Genomic DNA, 23,887 nt, shown 5'->3' with positions numbered 1-23,887 from the left:
ACTCGAACAAGAATATTCCTCTCTCCACCTCTCTCTCTTTCCATCTCTCACCTCTGATGCTTTCTTCCGTGTTGCTTCACTTTCAAACAGACTCCCCACCTCTTAGTAGCAAGATGGTTGCTGGCAGTTTCAAGCTTATATCCCACCAGCTTCAAGCTCCATGAAAGAAAAACTTAGCTCCTTCCCACTAGCGCCCTAAAATCCCAGGTCTGACTCTCATTGGCCGAACTTGGGTCACATGTGCATCCCTGAACCAATGGCAGTAGCCAGGGGAATGTAGCGCTCTGATTGGTCAGACTGAGATTATGTATGCAGCTGCTGTGTATTTACATAAGGAAGGGGTGGGACCCAAAGAATCACAGCCCGAAACTGAAGTCTCTGTTGCCAGGTGTAAATTTGTACCCAGTTCCTGGTACACAGGAGCAAGCAAGTGCGCTGTCCTTTCTATTGATGCCAGCCCTGCGTCCTAGGGGTAGCCATCAGCCGGCACATGGTCAGCGATCTTTCCCTGGCCTGGCGTTTAATCCTCATAATCTGCCTGCCAAGTTGTTCCACCCCTTCACCAGCTCCCAGTTTGGTCTCCCTTTTACACCATCTTAGCAGTGAAGGCTCAGTGACTTCAGGCTCCAACCGTGACACGGTCTGTATTTTTAATCTTGATGTTAATTCTAGCTCATTCTCCAGCCCATATCTCCCAGCCTCAGAGCCCCAGGGCCCACACTAATTCGCTTCTCCCACCTCAACTGGTGCTGGAATAGCCATTTAAAAAACTGCCTTGGGGAACTCTAATCAAATGAGAACAAAATCTAATTTGGCACTAAAAGCCTTTGACTGAACCCCTGTTTTCTAGGGCCTTGTGGAGGCTGAATAATAAAGTCTGGAGTTTTTAAGGGTTGGAGGTTAGAGAGAGATGTGAAAGAGGAGATTCTAACACCGGAAATAGCTCTGGATGTGTTGACACCCATAACACTGGACCATAGTAGGCAGGGGTGGGCTTCCAAAGTCACCCCTCCTCCCACCGCCCAAGAAATATTTATCCCACCAGCTGGGCCAAGAATTTAGGCTCTTTAGCATTCCAAGTTGCACATTCATCAGAAAGACCTTGGCCCAGGTCTTCAGAGACAAACCAGTAGGATCATGAGCCGGGGACTGGGGAGATCTGGGAGGGACCCTAGTTCCCCCAGCGGGGAGTCCCTGAGCCTCCTTCTCTGGACGTTCATTCACTCTTCTGCAAACCAAGAGAGTGAAGTTCAGTGCTTCTTAAATAACTTGTCCTGGGTTCTTTTCAAAATACGTCAAAAGCTGTGGACTGTTTCCAGAAAAATGCACACAAAGTGCAAAATCTGGCATCTAGTATCTCGGAGGATGTGTGCTCCCGAGCTTGTTCCTGCCTGGGGACCTTTGCACTTGCTGTGCTCTCAGCCTGGAGCGTTTCCTTGTATTCCAGTCTTCTCTCTCATTCTCATCATTCCTCCAAGAGCCCTCCCCTGAATACCTGGCCCGGTGGTACCTCCCGTGGTCCATCTCTGGCTGCTCTGTTGCATCACCATCCTTTATTTTCTTCATCTCTGTTGTCACCAACATCATCTCTGCACTTGTCACAGTCACCCCACAGACACAGAACGTGAGCCCCATGAGGCCAGGGGTCCTGTGGGTTGTCTTTGCTGCTATGTTTCCAGTGGTGTGGACAGCTCCAGCTCTTTAGGTGTTTAATAAATAGTTGTTAAATGAATATATTGATTTTCACATGCCCAGGACACTGATTCTATCATTCACTTAATATTTTCTCTCCATTGTTTTACTCTTTTTACTTCACTCTGTTTCAAAAGAAAACATTTACATCACCACCAATATTGTTTGTCATGACAAAGTGTTGGACTTATTAAAGTCCCCTTCTTCCTTGTTGAAATTTTGAACCAAATGAGGAATAAAATTAAGGAGTCAGCAGATGGAAGTTAAAATAGCACTTGGAGGAATCTGATAAAGGCCCGGTTTGAGGACCTGACTTCCTTCTGAGGGCAGTTGGGCTTCCTGATGCTAAACTCCAGAGTCAGACAGACTTCTCACTGAGCCAAGCCCCCTTGAGCTAGCATTGCCTGAAGGTAACTCACTCCTTACAGAAAGCAAAGGAAGGATTGGGTTTTGCATATCCAGTTTGTCCCTCCAAACCCACCAGACATATGTGCTTAGGGTCAGCAAACTGCAGTCCATGAGCCAGATCTGGTCCTCTGCCTTTGTAAATAAAGTTTTATTGAATCAGAGCTACAGTCAATTGTCCATGACTGTTTCGTGCAACAGCAGGGTTGAATAGTTGCAATAGGAACTATCTGGCCCAGGAAACCGAAAATATTTACTCTCTGGGCCTTTACAGGAAGGTTTGCTGCCCTTAGGGGCAGTCTTCCCTGAGGAGGAGGAATAGGAAAGCGTGGAGAGAGGCTGGCCATGTTAGCAGAGTAGAGCTCCCCAGTTATGGAAAGAAAATCAGAAGTGGGGAGTAAGGTCATTGAGACTCTGCAGATCTTGTTTCCTGGGCTGTACTTGGTCTCCAGGTACTTTCTCAGCTCTCACAAATTGGTTTTTTTACTGGTGGGATGAAGATGCTGAGAGTTGGGTGGAGTTATTTTAAATCAGGGTTTTCTTTCAACTCCAGGCTATTGACACTGGCTCAGGGGCCATCCTGAGCTCTGTCAAATGCTTAGCAGCCTCCCTGGCCTCCAGCCACTAGAAGGCACCAGCGCCCGCCTCCCCAGGTTGTGATAAACCTCAGACGCCTGCAGACCCTGCCGTGTCTCAGGGCAAAGCTGCCCCCAGCTCAGTCACTGCTTTACAGGGCGGACGTAGCGAGCCTCTAGAAGGGGACGTTCTCGAGAAAGAGGCTCCAGCCTTCAGCTCACCTGATACTTTGCAGCTGCCTCTTACCTCCAGCTGGCATTTCTGTCTTTGATGCCCCGACACCCAGCCTTGACATGCAGTCACCACTAAATTGGGCACCCATCACCTGCTTACCTTTCCCTTTGTAAAGACTGTTACTCAGGACTCGGAGCCGGGGCAGCCGGTCTTCCAGGCCCTGGCAGCCCGGGGCTTCTTTCCGGTCATTTCTGCACCGTCCTCCCATCGGAAGGGACGCTCCGCCTTACCCCCGGATTGCTGGGGGTCCTCCCTTCGTGTTTCCATCGCCTCCTCACGCCAGCCTCTTTCTAGGAGGCAGTTCACACTGCTTCCTCAGGAGCACTCCCTTCCTGGTTCTGTGTGCAGGGGTGGGGATCTAATGGAAACACTTCCCTTTGCCTTGTGCCCAGGAGGATGTGGGGATCTGGTGTTTGTGGATGAGCAGGGATCTTCCTACCCCTGGGCAGTGCCAGCCACCTGCCAGGCCTCCAGGGAAACCCCAGAGAGGGCTCCGCTCCATGGCGGCTTCTCCTGGCCCAGCCCCCTCTCCTCTGAGCCAACAGGACTCCAGCGGGCCTCCATGCTTTCTAGAAGCTCTAAGTTGATGGCCCCCTCTTACCTCTGCTGGCATCGTAGCCCAGCCCCTGCCCACTTCTCCTTCCTCTGTTGTTGTTCAGTCACTAAGTCGTGTCTGAGTGTGACCCCACGGACTGCAGCACACCAGGCCTCCCTGTCCTTCACCATCTCCTGGAGCTTGCTCAAACTCATGTCCATTGAGTCAGTGATGCCATCCAACCATCTCATCCTCTGCTGCCCCCCTTCTTCTCTTGTCCTCAGTCTTTCTCAGCATCAGGGTCTTTTCCAGTGGTCGGTTCTTCACATCAGCTGGCCAAAGTATTGAAGCTTCAGCATCAGTCCTTCCCATGAATATTTAGGGTTGATTTCCTTTAGGATGGACTGGTTGGATCTCCTTGCTGTCCAAGGGACTCTCAAGAGTCTCCTCTGGCACCACAAGTCGAAAGCATCAATTCTTCAGCACTCATCCCCGTCTGTCTCTTCTCATCTTAGGCTCTGAACTGACACCCACTGGACACTCATTATTTGCCAGGAACAGCACTCAGCACCCAGCTTGCAGGATCTCTGTAAATCCCTTGCACGACCCGAGCTCTCGGCAGTGGTTCTGAGTGTCTCAGAGCCCCGGTGTTCTCATCCGGAAGAGAGGGCTGGCCTGGTGCCTCTGCCTCTGGAAAAACTCTCACAGATTTGTCCATTGCTAAAAAAAAAATGGCCTTATAGGTTATAATTATTTAAAATTGTCCTTGCTTATTGAGGAAGATACAAAGAACCAAAAATATCTCAAAAATCTTGTGTTACCTCACTACCCACAGAGAGTTTGGGGTATGTCCCAGTCTGGATGAATTAGGGTAAATTTTTTTTAAGTAAGCCTTGCTGATGGTGGGGAGCAGGCCTGCAGAGACATGCCGTGCTGTAAACGCCCAGCCCCGTGGAGTTTCACCAGCTGAACCACCCGTGTCCCAGCAACAGAACAAGACCATCATTACCCGAGAAGTCCCCTTCCATCCACCTTTCCCCCACACCCAGCGATGACCACTGCTTTTCTTCCCAATGCCATAGACTCCTTTTGCCTGGCTTTGAACCTGATGTAAATGGGATCATGCAGTGATACGACTAAATCTGCTTTATTTCTCTTAACACTGTTTGGTTGTCGTGATGCGTCCCTGTTAGTAAACACAGCACTAGTATTTTCCTTGTTTCTCTACATACTCAGGTGTATAAACACACATTGTACTTCTCCATTCTTCTCTTTTAATTGTATTTGTTTGTTGTTCATGGCAGCACAGGGTCCTCATTGCTACGGGCTTTCTCTAGTTGCCGTGAGCGGGGGCTGCTCTGGCGTCAGCCTGCGGGCTTCTCATCGTGTAGCTTCTCCTGCTGAGAAGCACAGGCTGTCAAGCACAAGGGCCTGGTTGCCCCGCAGCCTGTGGGGTCTTCCCGGACCGGGGATCGAACGCATGTCCCCCGCACTGGCGGGTGGATTCTTAACCACCAGACCACAAGGGTGGTCCTGTTTCCCCACTCGTGCACAGATGGATATCTGTTTTGTTTCTAGTTATCTGCTATCATGAATAGTGCTTCTGTGAGCCCGTCCTGCCTGTGACTTTGGGTGAACCTATGAATGCGTTTCCGCTGAGTGAAATTCAGGATTCAAATGGCTGGGTCAGAAGCTATGACTATGATCAAGTTTAACAGATACTAGCAAATAGTTTTCTTTCCGTGCCAGGATTGGTCTGCACATCCGCTGGCAGTGTGTGCGAGCTCCAGATGCTCCACGCCCCCACCAATGACTGGCCTTGGTCCGGTTTTTTAAAATGTTAGCTCTTCTAGTCACTGAGTCGTAGATAGAATCCAAGGGGGTCCATAAACCTGAGTGGTAAAAAGCTAGACTCTTGTTTTCACTGACCTACAACTGACACTTGACATTCGCTTCAATTAGGAATGTAGGCCTCTAACTGTGGCATGTCAGCAGAATCTATAATTTGTCATCTGTAGAAATCACCGATATTTCAGTATTCCATTGCATTTGCTGTAGATATTGCAAAATAAAATATTCTCCCTCAGGACTTCCCTGGTGGTCCAGTGGCTAAGACTCCACACAGTTCAATCCCTGGTCGGGGAACTAGATCTCACATGCTGCAACTGAAGATTCCACGTGCTACAGCTAAGATCCAGTGCAGCCAAATAAAGAAATATTTTTCACAAAACTATTCTCACTCATCACTACTTTGAAATGATCACTTTTTACAAGGCCTTGCGTTTAGCATCTTCATTATTTTTTTAAGGACCCATTACTCTATGGCAAACTCTCCTAATACTTTGATAACTGAGTTTCCAAAACAATTGATTTCTCTGCAATCCTATGTATTTTATTTTCTGCATGTGCAAACATTTGCGAAGGGGGTCACAGACTGCATTTGCTGGCCAAGGGACTCCGTGGTTCAGGGGGCAGTGCTGTCTCCACGTCCTGGCCTGGCGTGGTTTGGAAATTTCTATTGAGTAATGGCAAGAGAAGGCTTTTGCGCTCTGCAACCTCACAAGGCTTCCTGGTGCCTCTCCCCTTCAGCTTTCTTTGGGAAGTACCTTAATGAATACAACGGCTCCTACGTGCCGCCAGGCTGGAAGGAATGGGTCGGCCTCCTCAAAAACTCCCGCTTTTATAACTACACGCTGTGTCGGAATGGAGTGAAGGAGAAACACGGCTTTGACTACTCCAAGGTGAGTCCCCCTTCCTGGCTGGGGTGGCAGTGGGGCTCAGCCCTGGGGATCGGGACACGGGAGCCCAACCACCTGGGCTCGGATCGTGACATTACATGTGAGACTTGGACAGCCTGCCGACACCCTCTGCTTCAGTTTCTTCATTTCTCAAATAATAGTCTCTGTTTCTAAGAGTACTGTTTTCTTTTTCTTTTTTTTTTAATCAAAGTATAGTTGATTTAAGGCTTCCCAGATGGCTCAGTGGTAAAAGAACCCACCTGCCAAGCAAGAGATGCAGCTTCAGTCCCTGGATTGGAAAGATCCCCTGGAGAAGGAAATGGCAACCCACTCCGGTATTCTTGTCTGGGAAATCCCATGGACAGAGGAGCCTGGTGGGCTACAGTCCAGGGGGTCGCAAAGAGTTGGACACAATTTAGCGACTGAACAACAACAGGGATAGTTGATTTACAATGTTGCAATATTGTGTTAGTTTCAATGATATAGCAAAGTGATGCAGTTACATGTTTTCCAGATTATTTTTCATTATAAGTCATTTCAAAGTATTGACTATAATTCCCTGTGGTATACAGTAAATCTGTTGCTTACCTATTTTATGTGGAGCGTTTGTTAATCCCATACTCCTAATTTATCCTTCCCACCAATGCTTTCCCCTTTGATAACTATAGGTTTGTTCTCTATGTCTGTGGGTCTTTTTCTGTCTTCTATGTAGACTCATGTGTATTCTTTTTTAGATCCCACATAAAACAGTATCGTATAATATTGATATTTGTCTTCCTCTGACTGACTTCACTAAGTATAATACTAGGTCCGTCTGTGTTGTTGCAAATGGCAACATAAGGGTGTTGGGTTTTTTCAATTGAAATATATTTGACATATAACACTGTGTGAATTTAACATGGACAACATGTTGGCTCAGTGCATATATATAATGCAGTGTGTGCAGTCATGTTAGCTAAACCTTTATCATGTTGCAGAATTATCTTTTCCTTTTTGGGGGGAAATCATTAAGACCTAGTCTCTTGGCAAGTCTAATATTTATAATACAATTGTTGTTCGGTTGCTAAGTCATATCAGACTCTTTGTGACCCATGGACTGTAGCACACCAGGCTCCTCTGTCCTCCACTATCTCCCAGATTTTGCTCAAATTCATTATAATACAGTACTGTTACCTCTAATCCCTATGCTATGCATGAGATCTCCAGAACTTCCTCATTTACTAGCTGTAAGTTTGGACCCTTAAACAGCACCTCCCCAGTTCTCCCATCCCTCAGCCCCTGGGAGAACCCATTCCACTTTCTGTTTTTATGAGTTCCCCTCTTTCGGATTCCATGTATATTGCGTGGTATCACACAATATTTGTCTTTCTCTGTTTGACTTAAGTCACTTAGCATAATTTCCATGTTGTTGCAAATAGCCAGGATTTCCTTCTTTCTCATGATGGAATAATATTCATGTGTGTGTGTACACACCGCATCTCTATCCATTCATCACTGAGGACACTCGGGTTGTCTGCATACCCAGGCTGCTGGGACTGATGCTGCAATATCCCTTCGAGATCCGGTTTTCATTTCCTTTGGATAAATACCCCGAAGTGGAATCCCCAGATCATAGAGTAGTTCTAGTTTTAATTTTTTGAGGAACCTCCTTGCTGTTTTCTGTAGTGGCTACATCAATCTGCGTTCCACCGGCGGTCCACAGAGCTTCCCTTTCCTCCACATCCCCAGCGACACTCGTCACCTTTTGTCTTTCCGAGGCTCACCGTTCTAACATGCACCGGGTGATATGAGAGCATTATTTTACAACATTTTGCCAAGGCAGAAATTTGTTATCGAAAGCGTGCATAGAGAACATACGGTGTAGTGACTTTTCACGAGCTGAACGGATGCATGTAACCAGCATTCACGTGGGTCAAGAAGCAATGTTGCCACCAGCCCCAGAAGGTCCCCTCGTGTAACTCCTTCCATCAACCACCTCCCCTACAAGGACTTCTGTCACTCAGACTTCCCGCATTGTAGATTAATTCTGTATCCAGCTTCTTTTGCTTAATGCTTTGTTGAAATCTACCCATGTTCTTACTTGTGAGTGTAGCTCCTCCATTCTTGTTGTATCGTATTCGGTACCTTAACCTACTCCTTCCCCATATGTATGTGTGTGAGGCACTCAGTCGTGTCTGACTCTTTGCAAGCCCATGTACTATAGCCTGCCAGGCTCCTCTGTCCATGGGATTCTCCTGGCAAGAATACTGGAGTGGGTTGCCATTTCCTTCTCCAGGGGATCTTCCCAACCCAGGGATTAAACCTGGGTCTCCTGCATTGCAGGCAGATTCTTTCCCATCTGAGCCACCAGAGAAACCCCTAGGTCATTCCCTAGGCCATACTTTTTCTAGTTCTGGTTTGTTGAACCGCGATCAGGTAAGGTACATGGATCCTAGGTAGATGGCTCAGGAAATTTTCACATATGTTTGCGTCTGTGTAAGTACCACCGAGGTCAAATTATAGAGCAGTGCCAGCCCCCAGGAGGCTCCCTCATACACCGTTCCAGTCAGAGATGTAGTGGTATTTCATTGTAATTTTTTTCACAAAGGCTTTTGAAGCTCACAGGAGTTAATAATACGTGTAGAGTGATAGAGGAGCCCACTGCACATAGTAAGCACTCAGAATATATTAGTTCAGATCAAGACACAAAACTTCCTCTGCAAAGGGCCAAATACTAAATAGTTTAGACTTTACAAGCTATAGTTTCCATTGCAACTGCTCAAGTCCGCCCTTGCAGTCCAAAAGCAGCCGTAGATGATATGTAAACAGATAAACCTGGCTGTGTTTCAATAAAACTTTATTTAAAAGAACAGGCAAGGGGCCTGACTTGGCCAGTGGGCTGTAGTTTCCTGACCTCTGGCTTAAACAATGATGATGGTGGTGATGATGACAGGGAGGAGGAGAGACTAATACTGATGGTTCATCCACACTTATCATTTAAAAAAAATCATCCGGTGACTGGCAAATATTCCTGCCATCTCAGCAGCCAAAATACACTCTATCCCATTTCCCTTCCGGAAATACCAGCACATTTGGGGAGCCCTCCCAGCTTCGACAGGTAATCACCGCCCACGTGTGTAAGCCTGATCAGGCCCTGAGTGGCAGGAACCACACATGGCATCACCTGGGCAGTGCTGCTCCCTGACCCCGTGTCTCACTCTGCATGTAGTAGGCCTGTCTCCATGACCTCCCCAGAGCAGATTCATTCTAAAGTCCTGGCTGGGGGTGTTTAGCCAGTCTACTGGACTCCTTGGAAATACAAAGCATAGTCTCACAGGGCTGAGCACACCTTTTCTCTCCTCCCAGCCTCAGTGCAGGCAGATTCTTCAAATACCCAGAAAAGTCCACTCCCTCCTTGTTAACATTCCTCGCCATGTCCGCCCCTGGCCTCAGCACAGCCCGATAATGAAGTTACCCGGGAGACCCCACCCCCTTGGCGCTGAGAATGGGGCGCGCAGTGGTGCTTTCTCACCCGTCTCCTGCCATCCACACATCTCAGCCTGAGAATGAGAGGAGCCCCCCTGACAAAGGTGGGAGAATTCCTGGGACCCCAGTTACCGGAGGCCTGGAAACAGAGAGGGATGGGGGGCCCCTTGGGTGTCAGAGCTGGCTCAGGTCCAGGGTTCGGCTCCCAGGGGTAGCAGTGGGCAGCAGGAGCACCAGGAAGGAACAGGAGCGAGCGCGGAGTTTCCGGCCACGGCAGAGCTGGGGAGCACAGACCTGTGACTCTGGGAGGTCAGAGCACTGTGGCCGAAGCTAAGCCCGGGGGCCCCGGCGGAGGCCCAGGGAAGGAAGAATCAACAGTCATTCCCAAGTGCCCCTCAGAAGGCCCTCTGAGGACTCTGCCCTAATCACTAATCCCAAAGGTGGGCAGATGCCACCAAAAGGGGTCCTCGTAGCAGAGTGGAAAGAGAGAGGCAGCGTTGATGAGAAAAGAATGAGGCATAAAGCAAGCCGAATGGTCAAAGAGGGCAGGAGAGTGCAGAACAGGCAGCGGGAGGGAGGCAGGAGTGACCAAGTTGGGGCCAGGGGAGGGTCCAGGTGGTGGGAGGCTCTGCAGAAATGGTGGTTGCCATGAACTTGAGTGCACCCACCATTTGCACTTTCTCTGTGTTCCAGAGAAGCCTCCCTCCTATGCAGAGGGGCTTAGCCCAGCTGTTGGCTGCAAATGTGTCACTGAAAGAAATCAACCAAGAAAGCCCACTAATGCGGGAAATGACTGAATGGCCATGGAAACATCTGGAAAAAGATGAGAGGGGTTGGTGTCTAAAGCCGTCAGAGAAGCTTAGGATGTAAGGACTGGTGGAAAAGCAAGTTGCAGGACTCTTCGGGGTCCCTAGTCAGATGTCACCTTCCTAGACCACCCTGTGTACTGGGCACCTCCCCACGCCGAGCCCACCCCCTATCACCATGGATGAGCCACACCTGTGTATATCACGGATTCATTTGTTAACCGTCCTCCTATTTGAATACGAGGCTCATGAAGGCAGGAGTGTTAGTCTTGTCCACTGCTGTGTTTGTTGGACGAATGAATGTACACAGGATAATAGGATTCATGTAAAAGATGCATAAAGCAACTGTAACATACATAACAACACATCAGGAAAGATACTTCTTTCTCAGTAGGAGACTACAGAGGCCAAGATTGGACGTGGAGATGAGAGGTTATCAAAGGGAACTTCAGCTTTGTTTGTACTGTTTTAATTTTCACAAGGAAAATGCTTGATTCCTGAGGAATAATGGCTAATCCTCCTTTAGAGGGTATCACACACCAGATACCGCTGGAATCATTGTATATGAATTAACCTGTGCGTTTCTCACCAGAGCCTGTGAGCGATTTGCTGTTAGTTTCCCTAATCACTAGATGAGGAAACTGAGGCCCAGAGAGGCGAAGGAGCCAGGCCACACAGCTCGAAGGGGAATGTTCCCTGGTGGTTTAGACAATAAAGAATCTGCCTGCAATGCAGAGACCCGGTTCAGTCCCTGGGTTGGGCAGATCTCCTGAAGAAATAGCTACCCACTCCAGTATTCTTGCCTGGACAATTTGATTCTTGTGGTCCGTGGGTCGCAAAGAGTCAGACATGACTGAGTGACTAACATTTTCACTTTCAGGATTCAAACCCAGGCCATCAGGCTTCAAAATCCATTCTTAAAACTGTAGCTCTTGGGTCAAGCCCAGCCTGCCAACTGTTTTGCTACAACCCTGAGCTTAGAATGGTTTTTCCATGTCTACTTAGCCGGAAAAAATCAAAAGCACAGCGAGTTTTCATGACCCATGAATATTATATGAAATTCAGATTTTAGTGTGCATGGATAAAGTTTTACTGCAGCCTAGACATGCCCATTCATTTCTGCCGTTGCTGCTGTTCAGCTGTAATGGCAGTAATGAGTGATTGTAACTGAGACTTCTGGCCTATGAAGCCTCAAATATTTATCATCTGGCCTTTTACAGAAAAGGTTTGTTAAGACCTGATGTAAACCACCATCTACTCCCAGTAATATTTTTGTTTGTCGGGGCACGAAAGGTGGACCAGACAAAAAAACACAAAGGCCTGGGTTCTAACTCTGAATGAATTGCTTATTAGTTTTGTGGCCTTGGTTTTCCTATCTGTAAAATGGGCGTGGTGTCCACTTCACAAAGTCGCTATGAAGGTCAGTGGAACAAAGGTCTGATAAAAACGATAAGAGCTAGTGTCTCTTGTGGGTTCCCCCAGTACCAGGCTCCTTGCTAAATGCACTATTCACTTGTCAAGTTTGTGTAAAGTCACCATCTGAAGAGACTGGTATTGGAACCATTTTTGAAATGCAGCTATAGCAGCAGCTTGTTGATTTATATCATATAGAAGAAAATTATTTTATGTAATGTTCTACAGGGCCCCTTTGTAAGACCCTTTTTTACTCCCCAAAATGTTTCAAGGGAAATTGCATGAAGTAACGAGTGACTTTCTCCCCTCTCTCCCCTTGTCTTGGTCCCCAATTAGCACTTAGGGATCTGTCCTTCTGAATTTTTTTCTTAGTGCTGAGAAGCATATGAAGGTAGGGGTTTTGTTTCTCCTCTCCTCCCTACTCCTCCCACAAAAAAATATAAATAAATAAACTTTTCTGAAGTTTGACTCAGTAGTTTGCTCTTTCCCTTAAGAGTATATCTTGGACACTGTTCCACCTCAGTCACTACAGATCTACTTCCCTTTTCGTGTCTGCCCAGCACTGCACAGAATGGAAGCAGTGCGGGGTCATTGGTCACCACCCTACTGCTGGTCACTGTGGTGCAGTGACCATCCTATGCAGAGACGCAGTGCGCGAGTGTCCCTGGAGGTGTGTGTCTCGAGAGGCATAGGAGCCCAGGGAGTGTGTTTGCATTTCGTACAGGGTACAGCGGTAGAAGGGTAGAAACTGTAGCCATTTCTTCACCGTTTTTCTTGTAAAATAATATCCCTTTTTGAAAGTTATCATTTTGGACAGAGCTGCTTCCTAGGAAGCACAGGGTAAATGTTTAAGAATTCATTCCCTTCCAAAGAAATCAGCAGCTAAAGATTTACCAAGTTCAGGAAGAACTTAAACAAATCTCAACTTCTTTGCTGAGCTTTTAAAGCCCTCATTTCCTGTCCATAACGTTCCCACTCATCCGTCCTCCTGCCAGCTTATCTACGTGGCTCTCACTGTTCTGGAGCTGCTACGGCATGCCTGGGTTTGTGGCACGATTTGCTTGTCTGCTGACTGTTCATCCTCTTTCTATTCCTTGAACACAAGCCACACTTGTTCCCGCCTCAGAGCCTTGCATCTGCTGTCCCCTCTGCCTGAAATGCTTCCTCCAGATCGGTGATTCTCACTCCTGGCTGCACATTGGAGTCCCCTGCGGAGATTTTTTAAAAGTCCAGTGCCCAAGCTGAACCACAGAGCAGCTAAACCAGAAGAGGGCCCAGACACTAGTAAAGCTCCCTTAAGGATTCCAGCAAGCAGCTGAGAGTGAACTCCAATGATGGAGATCTTCCCACGCCCAGTTCCTTCTTGCCACTCAGGTCCCAGCTCGAGTGTCATCTCCTCAGAAAAGCCCTCCCTGATTGCCTCAGCTCCCAATTACTCTTTGTCACATCTTGTCTTATTTCCTCCTCCTGTCACTGCTCATCACCATCTCAACTCTTTGGTTATATGTTCATCTGCTCCTGCCCCCAGGACAGACCCTTCAGCATTGCAGGCATGTATTCACCCTCCACAATGGGATCCCTGCTGCAGCAGCTGCTAAGTCGCTTCAGTCCCTAGGGCCTTGAAAAGACTTCAGGCTTAAGGACCAAGACTCAGGAGGCCTGACTGCCACATTTATCAGCTGTGTGACATTGGCCGATTCACTTAACTTCTCTGGGCCTTCATTTTCCTGTTCTGGAAAACAGGGCTTTTCATCACACCTACTTTCTAGGACTGCGTAAGAATTAACAAGCTAATACATGTAAACCCAGAGGATGAGATGACTGGATGGCATCACTGACTCGATGGACGTGAGTCTCAGTGAACTCCAGAAGTTGGTGATGGACAGAGAGGCCTGGCGTGCTGCGATTCATGGGGTCGCAAAGAGTCGGACACAACTGAGCGGCTGATCTGATCTGACACGTAAACCCAAAAGAGTTCCTGGCACGCCATAAGCACTCAGTAGTGTTATTATTTTAATATCTGTCATGAATGAATGACAAATTGCAATTCCTCTCCCATCCTCCCTACCCCCTTCTCAGGGTTTTTCCTCCACTGTGAGGTGTTATCATTTGACATTCCCTGTTCCGCTTGCCTACTTATTGTCTGTATTCCCTGTTTTACTTCATCACTCACTGCATGTCTGCCCCCAGACCAGCAGCTCCAGGAGGGCAAGGATTGTCTGTTTTGGCCACTTTTGCATCCCCGATGTTCAGCACAGATTCCCGGCTCCTCACGCCTCCCGTCTCTCCCCGGCCCCCAGGACTACCTGACAGACCTCATCACCAACGACAGTGTGAGCTTCTTCCGCGCATCCAAGAAGATGTACCCGCACAGGCCTGTGCTCATGGTCCTCAGCCACGCAGCCCCCCACGGTCCTGAGGACTCAGCCCCCCAGTACTCAAGCCTCTTCCCTAATGCATCTCAGCACATGTAAGTGTCAGGGCACTGCCTCAGAGCTACTGGGTGGCACAAAGGCGGGAGGGTCAGGCTCGGTCACAATGACGTAATGATGGAGACAAGGCTGCCTCTTCTCTCTAACCCTCCTGGTTTAAAGAACCCAGGAGCACACAGCTGATCTCTGGAGAACTGGAATACAGATCCAGTAATAACAACCCAAAGCAGGCGTCAACAGTGGTTAACGTGGGACCCACATCCTCTCACCGAGATCTGTGGCTAGAACTGCCTTTTGGGTGTACACCTGTGTCACAGGTTTCCTTTCAATCCTGTGTGTTTTTTGATTTTGCACATTTTTAAGCATTCTTTTGAGAAGCGGTCCATAGCTTCATCAGACTACTAATATGTCTACAGCCTGTATAAGCTATTGACTCCATGGCAGACTCTATTCTAAGCCCTATGGTGGTGGTTTAGTCGCTAAGTCGTGTCCGACTCTTGGGACCCCCTGGACTGTCTGTCCATGGGATTTCCCAGGCAGTAATACTGGAGCGGGTCGCCATTTCCTTCTCCAGGGGATCTTCTGCACTGAATCCCTGAATATTCCCAGTGACCCTTGATGTATCAGTTATCTATAGCTGCATGACAAGTTATTCTGAAATCGAACCACTTAGGACACCAGTGTGTAGCATCTCACAGTACCTGTGAGTCAGGAATCTGAGGGCTACCTGTCTGGTTCTGGCTCAGGGTCTCCAGAGGATGTAATCAAGATGTCAGCTGGGGTGCCACCACCTGAGGCTTGCCTGGGGCTCACGCACAGGGCTGCCTCTGACCTAGGGCCAACGCAGTCTTTTATAACCTGATCTCAAAAGGACACACCATCTCTACCATACTCTACTCATCACACAGACCAGTGGGAGGCGGCTACTCACGGTAGAATTGGGGGCCGCTGAGGGCTGTCTTGGAGGCTGCCTGTCAGGGAGGTGAGGTAAGTTCCCTAAGGTCACACAGCTGGTAAATGGCAGAGCTCAGATTCACATCTGGCCCCCATTCCTGCCTGCCATCTCTCTGCCCACCTCTCCAGTCCTCCTTCCTGAGCAGGCTAGAAAATCTTTCTGGAATCTTCTGCATTCCTCTGCCTCAAACCACCTCCTGCTCAGCCGTGATGCTCAGCAAACCTTCACTCTGACATTGGGGTGACAAGGGCAGGGCAGTTTGGAGCCCGCCTGAATATTCCAAGTGTTTAAGTTTCCTTACAATCAGAATGCATCACCCTCCTCGCCCCACTCGCTGTGATTCCTTTCTGACGGCACCCAGAGTGGCTCCTGGAGGGTGAGGCAGTGTGTCAGCCGACTCCCTGGTCTTTGGGAAGGAGAGTTGGACAGGTGAGGACGAAGCACATCCCAGGACAGCAGCACCGCCTCTCTGCAAAGCTGACCTGGTGGCCCCACCCACCCGCTCCTCCCGCCTAGGAGCCAGCCTCCTGCCCCCAGCCTCTGCCGGAGGGAGTGTGAGGCCCACTCAGTCCTGCCGTGGGGTGGGCGCCATGGAGTGGGGTGGGGTGATGGTTCGCTTGGCTTCTGCAGTGTCTCCTCTAAAAGGGGTGCTGGCACCCCGCCCTCCTCCTCAGCAGCCCTGGAGTTTTGTGATGAGATTGTTTGACATCGCCTGCTCATTTATTTTCCCTTTGAAATGAAAATTATAGAACTTGAACATGAGCACCGCCTGCTATTATTCACCCAGAGCGCCCCCCCGCACCTTATTAGGAGTGTGTTTGGAAGGCTCTCTTATCTCTGGGGTATAATCATTTTCAAAACAAAGCTCCAAACCAGAAAGTTCTGCAGCTGGGATGTTTAATTACAACAGTCAGGGGGCTGAGGAGGGGCCAGAGAACCTCAGGTCGGAGTTCCAGATCTTTCTGTCTCGAGGCCCCTGTCAGACTCTCACCCTGTCAAGCCTGCGTCACATTCTCTGCTGGGCTTTGGGTTCTGGCAAATGCTGCTCGTTGCGACACGGTCCCACTGCACCTGCCCAGGGCCCCGTCCACCCTCCCCAGCTTCGTACATACACAGAGATGCACACAGACACACACAAACACACACAGATACACACACAAATATACAAATAGATACACACAAATGTACACACAAACTGGGCTTCCCTGGTGGCTCAGATGGTGAAGAATCTGCCTGCAGTGCAGGAGACCCAGGTTCCATCCCTGGGCTGGGAAGATCCCCTGGAAAAGGGGATGGCAACCCACTGCAGTATTCTTACCTGGAGAATCCCATGGACAGAGGAGCCTGGTGGGCTAAAGTCCACGGACTTGCAGAGAGTCCGACACGACTGAGCGACTGACACATTCACATACACAAATACACCAGTGTGCACACACACACAGATACACAGAACACACAGATACAGACACAAAGACACACAAATAACACAGATACACAGACATGTACACACAGGCCCATATACAGACACACACACACACACAGATACACAAATACACACAGAAACAGACACCCAAACACACAGATACAAAGATCTAAGCATATACACACACACAGATACACAAAAACAAACACACAGAGATGCACATAAACACAGGTGCAAACGCAGACACACAAACATGCAAATACACCGCCATACAGACATGCACGCACAGAGACAGGCGCGCACACACACACACACACACCACACACACACACACACCCCCACACACATACACACACACACCCCACACACACACCCCACACACACACCCCACACACACACCACACACACACACACCACACACACACACGCCACACACACACACGCCACACACACACACACCCCCCCACACACACACCCCACACACACCCCACACACACCCCACACACACACACCACACACACACCACACACACATCCCACACACACACACACACCACACACCACACACACACACACCACACACACACCACACACACACACACCCCACACACACCCCACACACCCCACACACACCACACACACACCCCCCACACACACACACCCCACACACACACCACACACACACACACCCCACACACACACCACACACACATCCCACACACACACCACACACACATCCCACACACACACACACCACACACCACACACACACCACACACACAACCACACACACACCACACACCCACACACACACTACACACACACACCCCCCACACCACACACACACACACCCCCCCACATACACACCACACACACACACCCACACCCACACACCACACACACACACACACACACACACCCCACACACACACCCCACACCCACACACACACACACCACACACCACCCACACACCCCACACACACACACACACTACACACACACACACCCACACACACACACCACACACACCACACACACACACACCCCACACACACACCACACACACATCCCACACACACCACACACACACACACCCCACACACACACACGTGCGCGCGCAGCCAGAGCTTCCTAGGAGTGTGGCATCTGACCGGGTCACGGGCCTCTCCTTCCATCACCCAAGGGAGCCAGGCTCAGGCTTGCATGTTGGGGTGGGGGTGGGGCCAGGCCTCCAGACACAGAGCGAGGGGCCGGAAGGGGCGGCAGAAGAGGGGATGTTGTCCTTCAGGCTGGACAAGCAGACATTCCTCGGATTCTTTCAGAGGTGAGGGCTTCGCCTCTTTGTTCAGCAGACGGCTGGGTTCCTGTGAAAATGTGACCCCGTCCCAGGAGAGCAGGGAGAGCCTGGCCCCAAGCAGGACCCCAGATCCTGCTCCAAAAGCCGTCTCCAGAGAAGGGGCTTCAGATAGCAGACTCTTGACAGACTCAGCCCTCACTGTTCTCCAGGGCAGACACCAGCCCCTTAGAATCTAAGAGATTCAGGGGTAATTGCTCAGAATTGCATCCAATCCGGGCCCCTGGGGCCATGGGAACAATTTCCCCAAACCACCAACCAGCCCTGAGGGCGTCTCTCTCTGCTGCTCCTGCAGCCCGCAGCCCCCCTTGGTGTGGGAGGTGGGCGCACCCCTGGGAATGTTCTGCACGTTGGTCAGGCCCTAAGCCGGCCGGCAGGGAAAGCCTCGTTCCTCGTTCCTCAGGATCGAAGGAGCCGGGGCAGATTTAGCGGCAGGAGACCGGCCAGAACCGCAAAGTCCAGAAGGAGTCTTGAGACTCACTCTGTCTACATAGCGACCATCTCCATAACTATGGGCTCCATGAGCTGCAGGGTCTTTCCTTCCACCCCAGAAAGTTCTCTGAAGTTGAGGGGGCTGAGGTCCCGAGGAAGGGAGGACATTTGGGACCCTTATCCCCTCCCCAACCCCCTCAGCCCTCCCCCCTTAATAGTCCTCTTGAAAAGTTTTTGTCTTCAAGGAGAGGAAGCTTAGCCTGTGTTTGCAGTTTTGCCTGGGGAAGGGAAGGGGGGTAAGATCTGAGCGGCCCCTGGCCTTCCAGTATCATCAGACCCCTTGTGAGGGGCACCCATGCCTTGTGGGGTTTCCCACTCGTGAGCTCAGCCCCCAGCTCTGCCTTTGGCAAGGTCGTCCCCTCACTGGGCCACGAGTCTCCGTTTCTCACTCAGGGTGAATAAAAGTAGCCCCAGCACCTAGGGCAGTTCTGAATATTAAATGAGATGATTTAAATGGAGCCTTCTGCGTGCACCCAGCACACAGCCAGCGCTCATCCGAGGTCAGATTATCCTGTATTTATTCGTTTATCATTGAGCATCACAGCTGACCCCACAGTAGAAGTCTCAGAGCCCAGTGGCTGCACCAGTCACTCAGTGAGACCGTGGGCAGGTCCCGGAACTCCTCTGACCCCCGTTTCCTCTTTTTTAAAATGGGAGATTAACCACACAGGAAGAATATTTGTGACAAGTCATAGAATACAGCCTGTCCCAAACGTACACATTCAGGCCATTCTCACAGTTTTCTGACTATTATTAACCGAATTTTTTAACCAATTTCCTTTTAAAAAAAAACCAAAAACCAAAATCTATTTCAAAAGGAAATTCCATGTGACACACCTTAATTAGCATTGATAACTGGCACTCGCCATCTACCCAATGCAGCTGAAAAATGAATGCAGTGCTGTTAAATTAGAATTGGGTGCTGTGCCCGTGGGTGGTTCTCAACTTGAACCTCTCTCCTCCTGTACAAAGGGAGGTGGGCAAATTCGAGGGAGGAGACAGCCCAGCACAGACAGAGACTTCGGCCTTGATGCGCTCGGCGTGCTGACAGGGCTGCGATGGGAGGACGGTCCCCCTGGGGGCCTCCAGGGCACCTGGCGCTGTGGCCCCCCAGTCTTCCCACATGCATGCCCCACACAGAGATGCTGACCTAACCTGGGGCAGAGCCCCCGACATGCTGGCGTCCAGAGGGGCCAGGTTTCAGCCTGGGCTGTAGCCCCAGCACATATTGGGGTGGGGAGGTTGGGGGGCACCCCCACCCGCGGCCTGGTCTGACCTCTATGCGTGTCTGCCCACCAGCACCCCAAGCTACAACTACGCGCCCAACCCCGACAAGCACTGGATCATGCGTTACACGGGGCCCATGAAGCCCATCCACATGCAGTTCACCAACATGCTGCAGCGGAAGCGCCTGCAGACCCTCCTGTCGGTGGACGACTCCATGGAGACGGTAGGCTGCCCTCCTCCCGCCCCGCCCCGCCCCCAGCATCGTCAGCGGGAGAGGAATGGAACCGGGCAGAAAGGAGAGGCACCCCGAAACGGCTGAGTGATCCAGAGGGAACCCCAGTACTTGGGAACTGTTCCAGCTCTGGTTGGTCCACTCCAGCAACCACGTGTGGCTACATACACTTTTCTCCAGCTTTCCGGAGAATGCCGCACATGCACATACCGCACAGCTCACCCGACTCAAGCTCACGTTTCAGTGGGTTTTCACTTATTCAGAGTTGTGCGATCCACAGTTGGCCTTAGAACAGTTTCCTCAACCCCCAGAAGGAAACCCTGCAGCCCTTAAGCATCACCCCAAACCACCCCCCACCCCTCCACCTTAGGCAGTCCCTCACCTACTTGTGTCTCTGTGAACTCTTTTCTGGACATTTTGTATAAAAGGAACCCTACAATACGTGGCTTTTTTGTATCTGGCTTCTTCCACTTTGTGCGATGATTTCAAGGTTCACTTGAAGGTACTTAATTGTTTTATTGTTGCTGAAAAATATTCCATTGCCTGGGTATGTATTTTTAAATTTATCCATGACTACTTAAGTTCAGTAAGGGCTTCCCTTGTGGCTCAGACAGTAAGGAACCTGCCAGCAATGCAGGAGAGCTGGGTTCGATCTGTGGGTCAGGAAGATTCCCTGGAGAAGGGAAGGGCTACCCACTCCAATATTCTTGCCTGCAGAATTCCATGGGCAGAAGAGCCTACCATGAGTTACAGTCCATCGGGCCACAAAGAATCAGACACCACTGGGCAACTAACGTTGTCACTTCCCAATAAAATTTAAAGTTTTGTTCCTCAGTTGCACTGGCCACATTGGAAGTGCTGAACATGTGGCTGCACGTGGCTCATGCCACAGGTGTTAACATTGCCTGCATCACAGAAAGTTCTGTTGTGGGTCACAGACTCCTGCCTTGGGCCAGTCATCCATCCATCCATCCATCCATCCATCCCACAGCGTCTGTTGAGCTCCAGTACACACAGGACCCAGCAGGGAACAAAATGACAGAAGTCCCACCCAGATGGGACCTGCATGCCAATGCAGGGAGACACAGTCCACAAATAAGTGCTGAGAAGGCAAGCAAAGGGGGGCGGGAGGTGAGGAGGCCCTAGTGACAGCTGGGTCAGTCCCAGGGACCCCACCAAGAGGTGACAGTTGAGCGAAGACCTGAAGCAGGGGAGGGACAGGGCCTGAGACCCCAGCACATCTCCCCTTTAGGGCAGAGCAGGCCAGGTGCCCACTGCCCGCTGGCCCTCCCCATATCCTCACCGCCTTGCCTGCGTTTCAGATTTACAACATGCTGGTGGAGACGGGCGAGCTGGACAACACCTACATCGTGTACACGGCCGACCACGGCTACCACATCGGCCAGTTCGGACTGGTGAAAGGGAAGTCCATGCCCTACGAGTTCGACATCAGGGTCCCATTCTACGTGAGGGGCCCCAACGTGGAGGCCGGCTCCCTGTAAGTGCATCACCCCACCCCCAGCACCCCGCAATTCCAGGGAGGCCTCCAGGCTCGTTGGCACACACAAGGGCAAGCAGCAGGCACCTCAGCGGGCAGCCCCTGGCCACTCCCCTGGGAGCACAGGATGTGGGCAGGTGGGCCTGGGTGCCGAGCGAAGGGGCAGTGATGTCACCCAGGGTGGGTTCTGATCATCACCGTCCCCTCTGTTGGGGAAGGGGAGGCCAGGGCTGTTAGCATCCGAGAAAACAGACTGTTCATAGTGGGCGCTGTGCCAGAGAATCAGGGAGCCGGACTCTGTGTCCCCGACAGCGCGTGGAGATGCCACCTCGACTTCTGTCTGTCCTGACTGGTGGTGGGCCTGGCAGTTGTCGGGGAGGGGCCCCGGGCTGAGGTCAGTGGGGCCAGCTCAGTGGCAGCGCTAAGGGAACCAGCCTCCCCCCATCCTTCCCAGAGGGCCACGTGGCCCCTCCACCAGCCGTGCCTGTGGGTTAACCTTTGAAATGACACGTCCTGGCAGCAAAAACGTCGTGCCTGGGGCAGGGAGGGGTAGAACGGCCAGTAATCATAGCTGCAGCTTCCTCGGGTCAGCCGGGATGTTATGGAGACCGACTCGAAGGGTCTTCTGAAATGCGCGTTATCACTGCTCTGGCGCTCATCCGGTCTGACTTCCGTCCGAGCCCTGAACGCATGGAGACACTGACTCGGCTACAGGATTCCTCCTGAAAGGGCAACGTCTTGGGACCGAGATGTTCCTGCCCCGCCTGGGAGGTTTGGTGGAGCTTCCAGGAGGCAGGCGGTGTGAGCTGTAGTCCAGCCTCATCTCTCGTCCTCTGCCGACCTCACTGGGTCCCTCCCTGTCTGGATCTCAGGGTCCCCACCTATAATCATAGCTATTATAATAATAGCCGTGTTGATACAGTGTGATTCTTCAGGCTTTGGTCTAAGCACCTTCTATCCAGGTAACTGAGTTAAGCATGATAACAAGCCTCTAAGATAGATGTGAGTGTTATCCGTGTTTTAAACACGAGCAAACAGAGGCTCGGGTTAAATTGCCTGAGATTACATAGCACAGAAGAGAGGAGCTGGAATTTGTCTCAAAACCAGGTTTCTGACACTTGTGAATGTTTTTCCTTATTTGAGAAGAATCTATGACCATTAAAGTCATTAGGATTACTTGCTTTCAGAAAGAGAAGATGGACTGAACTGTAACCCAGCAACTGTCATTACAATGGTCAGCCTCAGAGTCTGTGATCTGCTTCTTAGGACGCAAAACCCAGAGAGGCTCAGCTGGGGAGGACCCATCTCTCCACGCTCAGGGGTTGTTCAGGTGCAGACGGAGGACTTGAGCCCACACAGCGGCCTCCCAGAGTGTTTACCAGGCATCCTTTCTGGGGTGAACTTGTGGCAAGGAGGTCTTCAGAGCCAACCAGGGGAGAAAAGGAAGTGAGGGAGGGATGGCTAGGACAGGCGTGGGTCACATGACATCCCCCTGGTCTGACATCCCACCCCCTTTGCCTGTTCTGTCGGTGTGGCCCACCCTCAAGGGGAGGGAGTCACACAAGGCTGTGAACCCTAGAGCCTGGGGATCTCGGGGCCACTTAGTCTGTCATTGGCCTCTCTGGTAATCGTCAAGCAAAGAACCAGAGGTGGTGAGAGTGCTCGCTGGGGCCATGGAGGAAGAACGTTCCAGGCAGAGGAGACACCAGGGCGAAGGCCCAGAGGCCGGGCTGTGCTCAGCCTTCCAGGCGCAGCGAGGGGACCAGTGTTCACATCAGAGGCTCAGAGAAGAGTCCAGGGGAAGGTCCAGAGTTTGGAGTGCATCTCAAAAGAAAGCGTTCTCCATTCAGTTGGGGCAGGCAGGGCCTTCCTGGCAGAAGAAAGAGCCAAGCAGAAGCCAGGTGTGGGCCTGTGAACCGCAGCCCCCCGTGGTTGTGCAGAGGGTGGGAAGGTGAGCGCTGGGCTTCAGCTGAACCGAACGTGCAGAGAGGAGCTTTGAGGGCCAGGGTGCAGGACAGTGACATGATGGATGGCAGCTTTCCAGCCTGCCCGCCCCAGGGGAGGCTGGGTCACCACTGCCCTGGTGACCGAGTCCTTCTCGCCCCGCCTCCCTCAGGAATCCCCACATCGTCCTCAACATCGACCTGGCCCCCACCATCCTGGACATTGCTGGGCTGGACATCCCCTCGGATATGGACGGGAAATCCATCCTCAAGCTTCTGGACACAGAGCGGCCAGCGAATCGGTGAGGGGACAGGGCGGGTGCTGGGGTGCCAAGCACCCCAAACTGTCTGAGCTCCTGGCCTAGCTGTGTGGGTCTGGGGGGCAGGGGTTCCTCCAGACTCAGGAGCTGGGGTTCTAGGGCCCCTCATCCTGACCACTTACCTGCCATGGCGTGGGGGCAGGCGGG

At 51.0% G+C, this 23,887-nt stretch overlaps 1 protein-coding gene across 11 annotated transcripts in view; it reads left to right on the top strand.

The window, feature by feature from the left end:
* SULF2 (sulfatase 2) overlaps nucleotides 1-23,887 on the top strand; it is a 125,842-nt gene that overhangs the window by 78,227 nt on the left and 23,728 nt on the right. For all 11 annotated transcript variants that reach the window (XM_005214758.5, XM_005214757.5, XM_005214756.5 and 8 more), the window contains exons 4-8: nucleotides 6,032-6,183; nucleotides 14,165-14,334; nucleotides 19,820-19,970; nucleotides 21,302-21,477; nucleotides 23,594-23,722. In XM_005214758.5, coding sequence (XP_005214815.1) covers nucleotides 6,032-6,183; nucleotides 14,165-14,334; nucleotides 19,820-19,970; nucleotides 21,302-21,477; nucleotides 23,594-23,722 — 778 coding nt within the window. The remainder of the gene's footprint in view (nucleotides 1-6,031; nucleotides 6,184-14,164; nucleotides 14,335-19,819; nucleotides 19,971-21,301; nucleotides 21,478-23,593; nucleotides 23,723-23,887) is intronic.

The sequence above is a fragment of the Bos taurus genome, chromosome 13 (assembly GCF_002263795.3).
Source record: "Bos taurus isolate L1 Dominette 01449 registration number 42190680 breed Hereford chromosome 13, ARS-UCD2.0, whole genome shotgun sequence".
In the NCBI taxonomy this organism is placed as follows: Eukaryota; Metazoa; Chordata; class Mammalia; order Artiodactyla; family Bovidae; genus Bos; species Bos taurus.
Note: the sequence above shows the minus strand (reverse complement) of the source record. Positions and strands in the feature narration are given on the sequence as shown.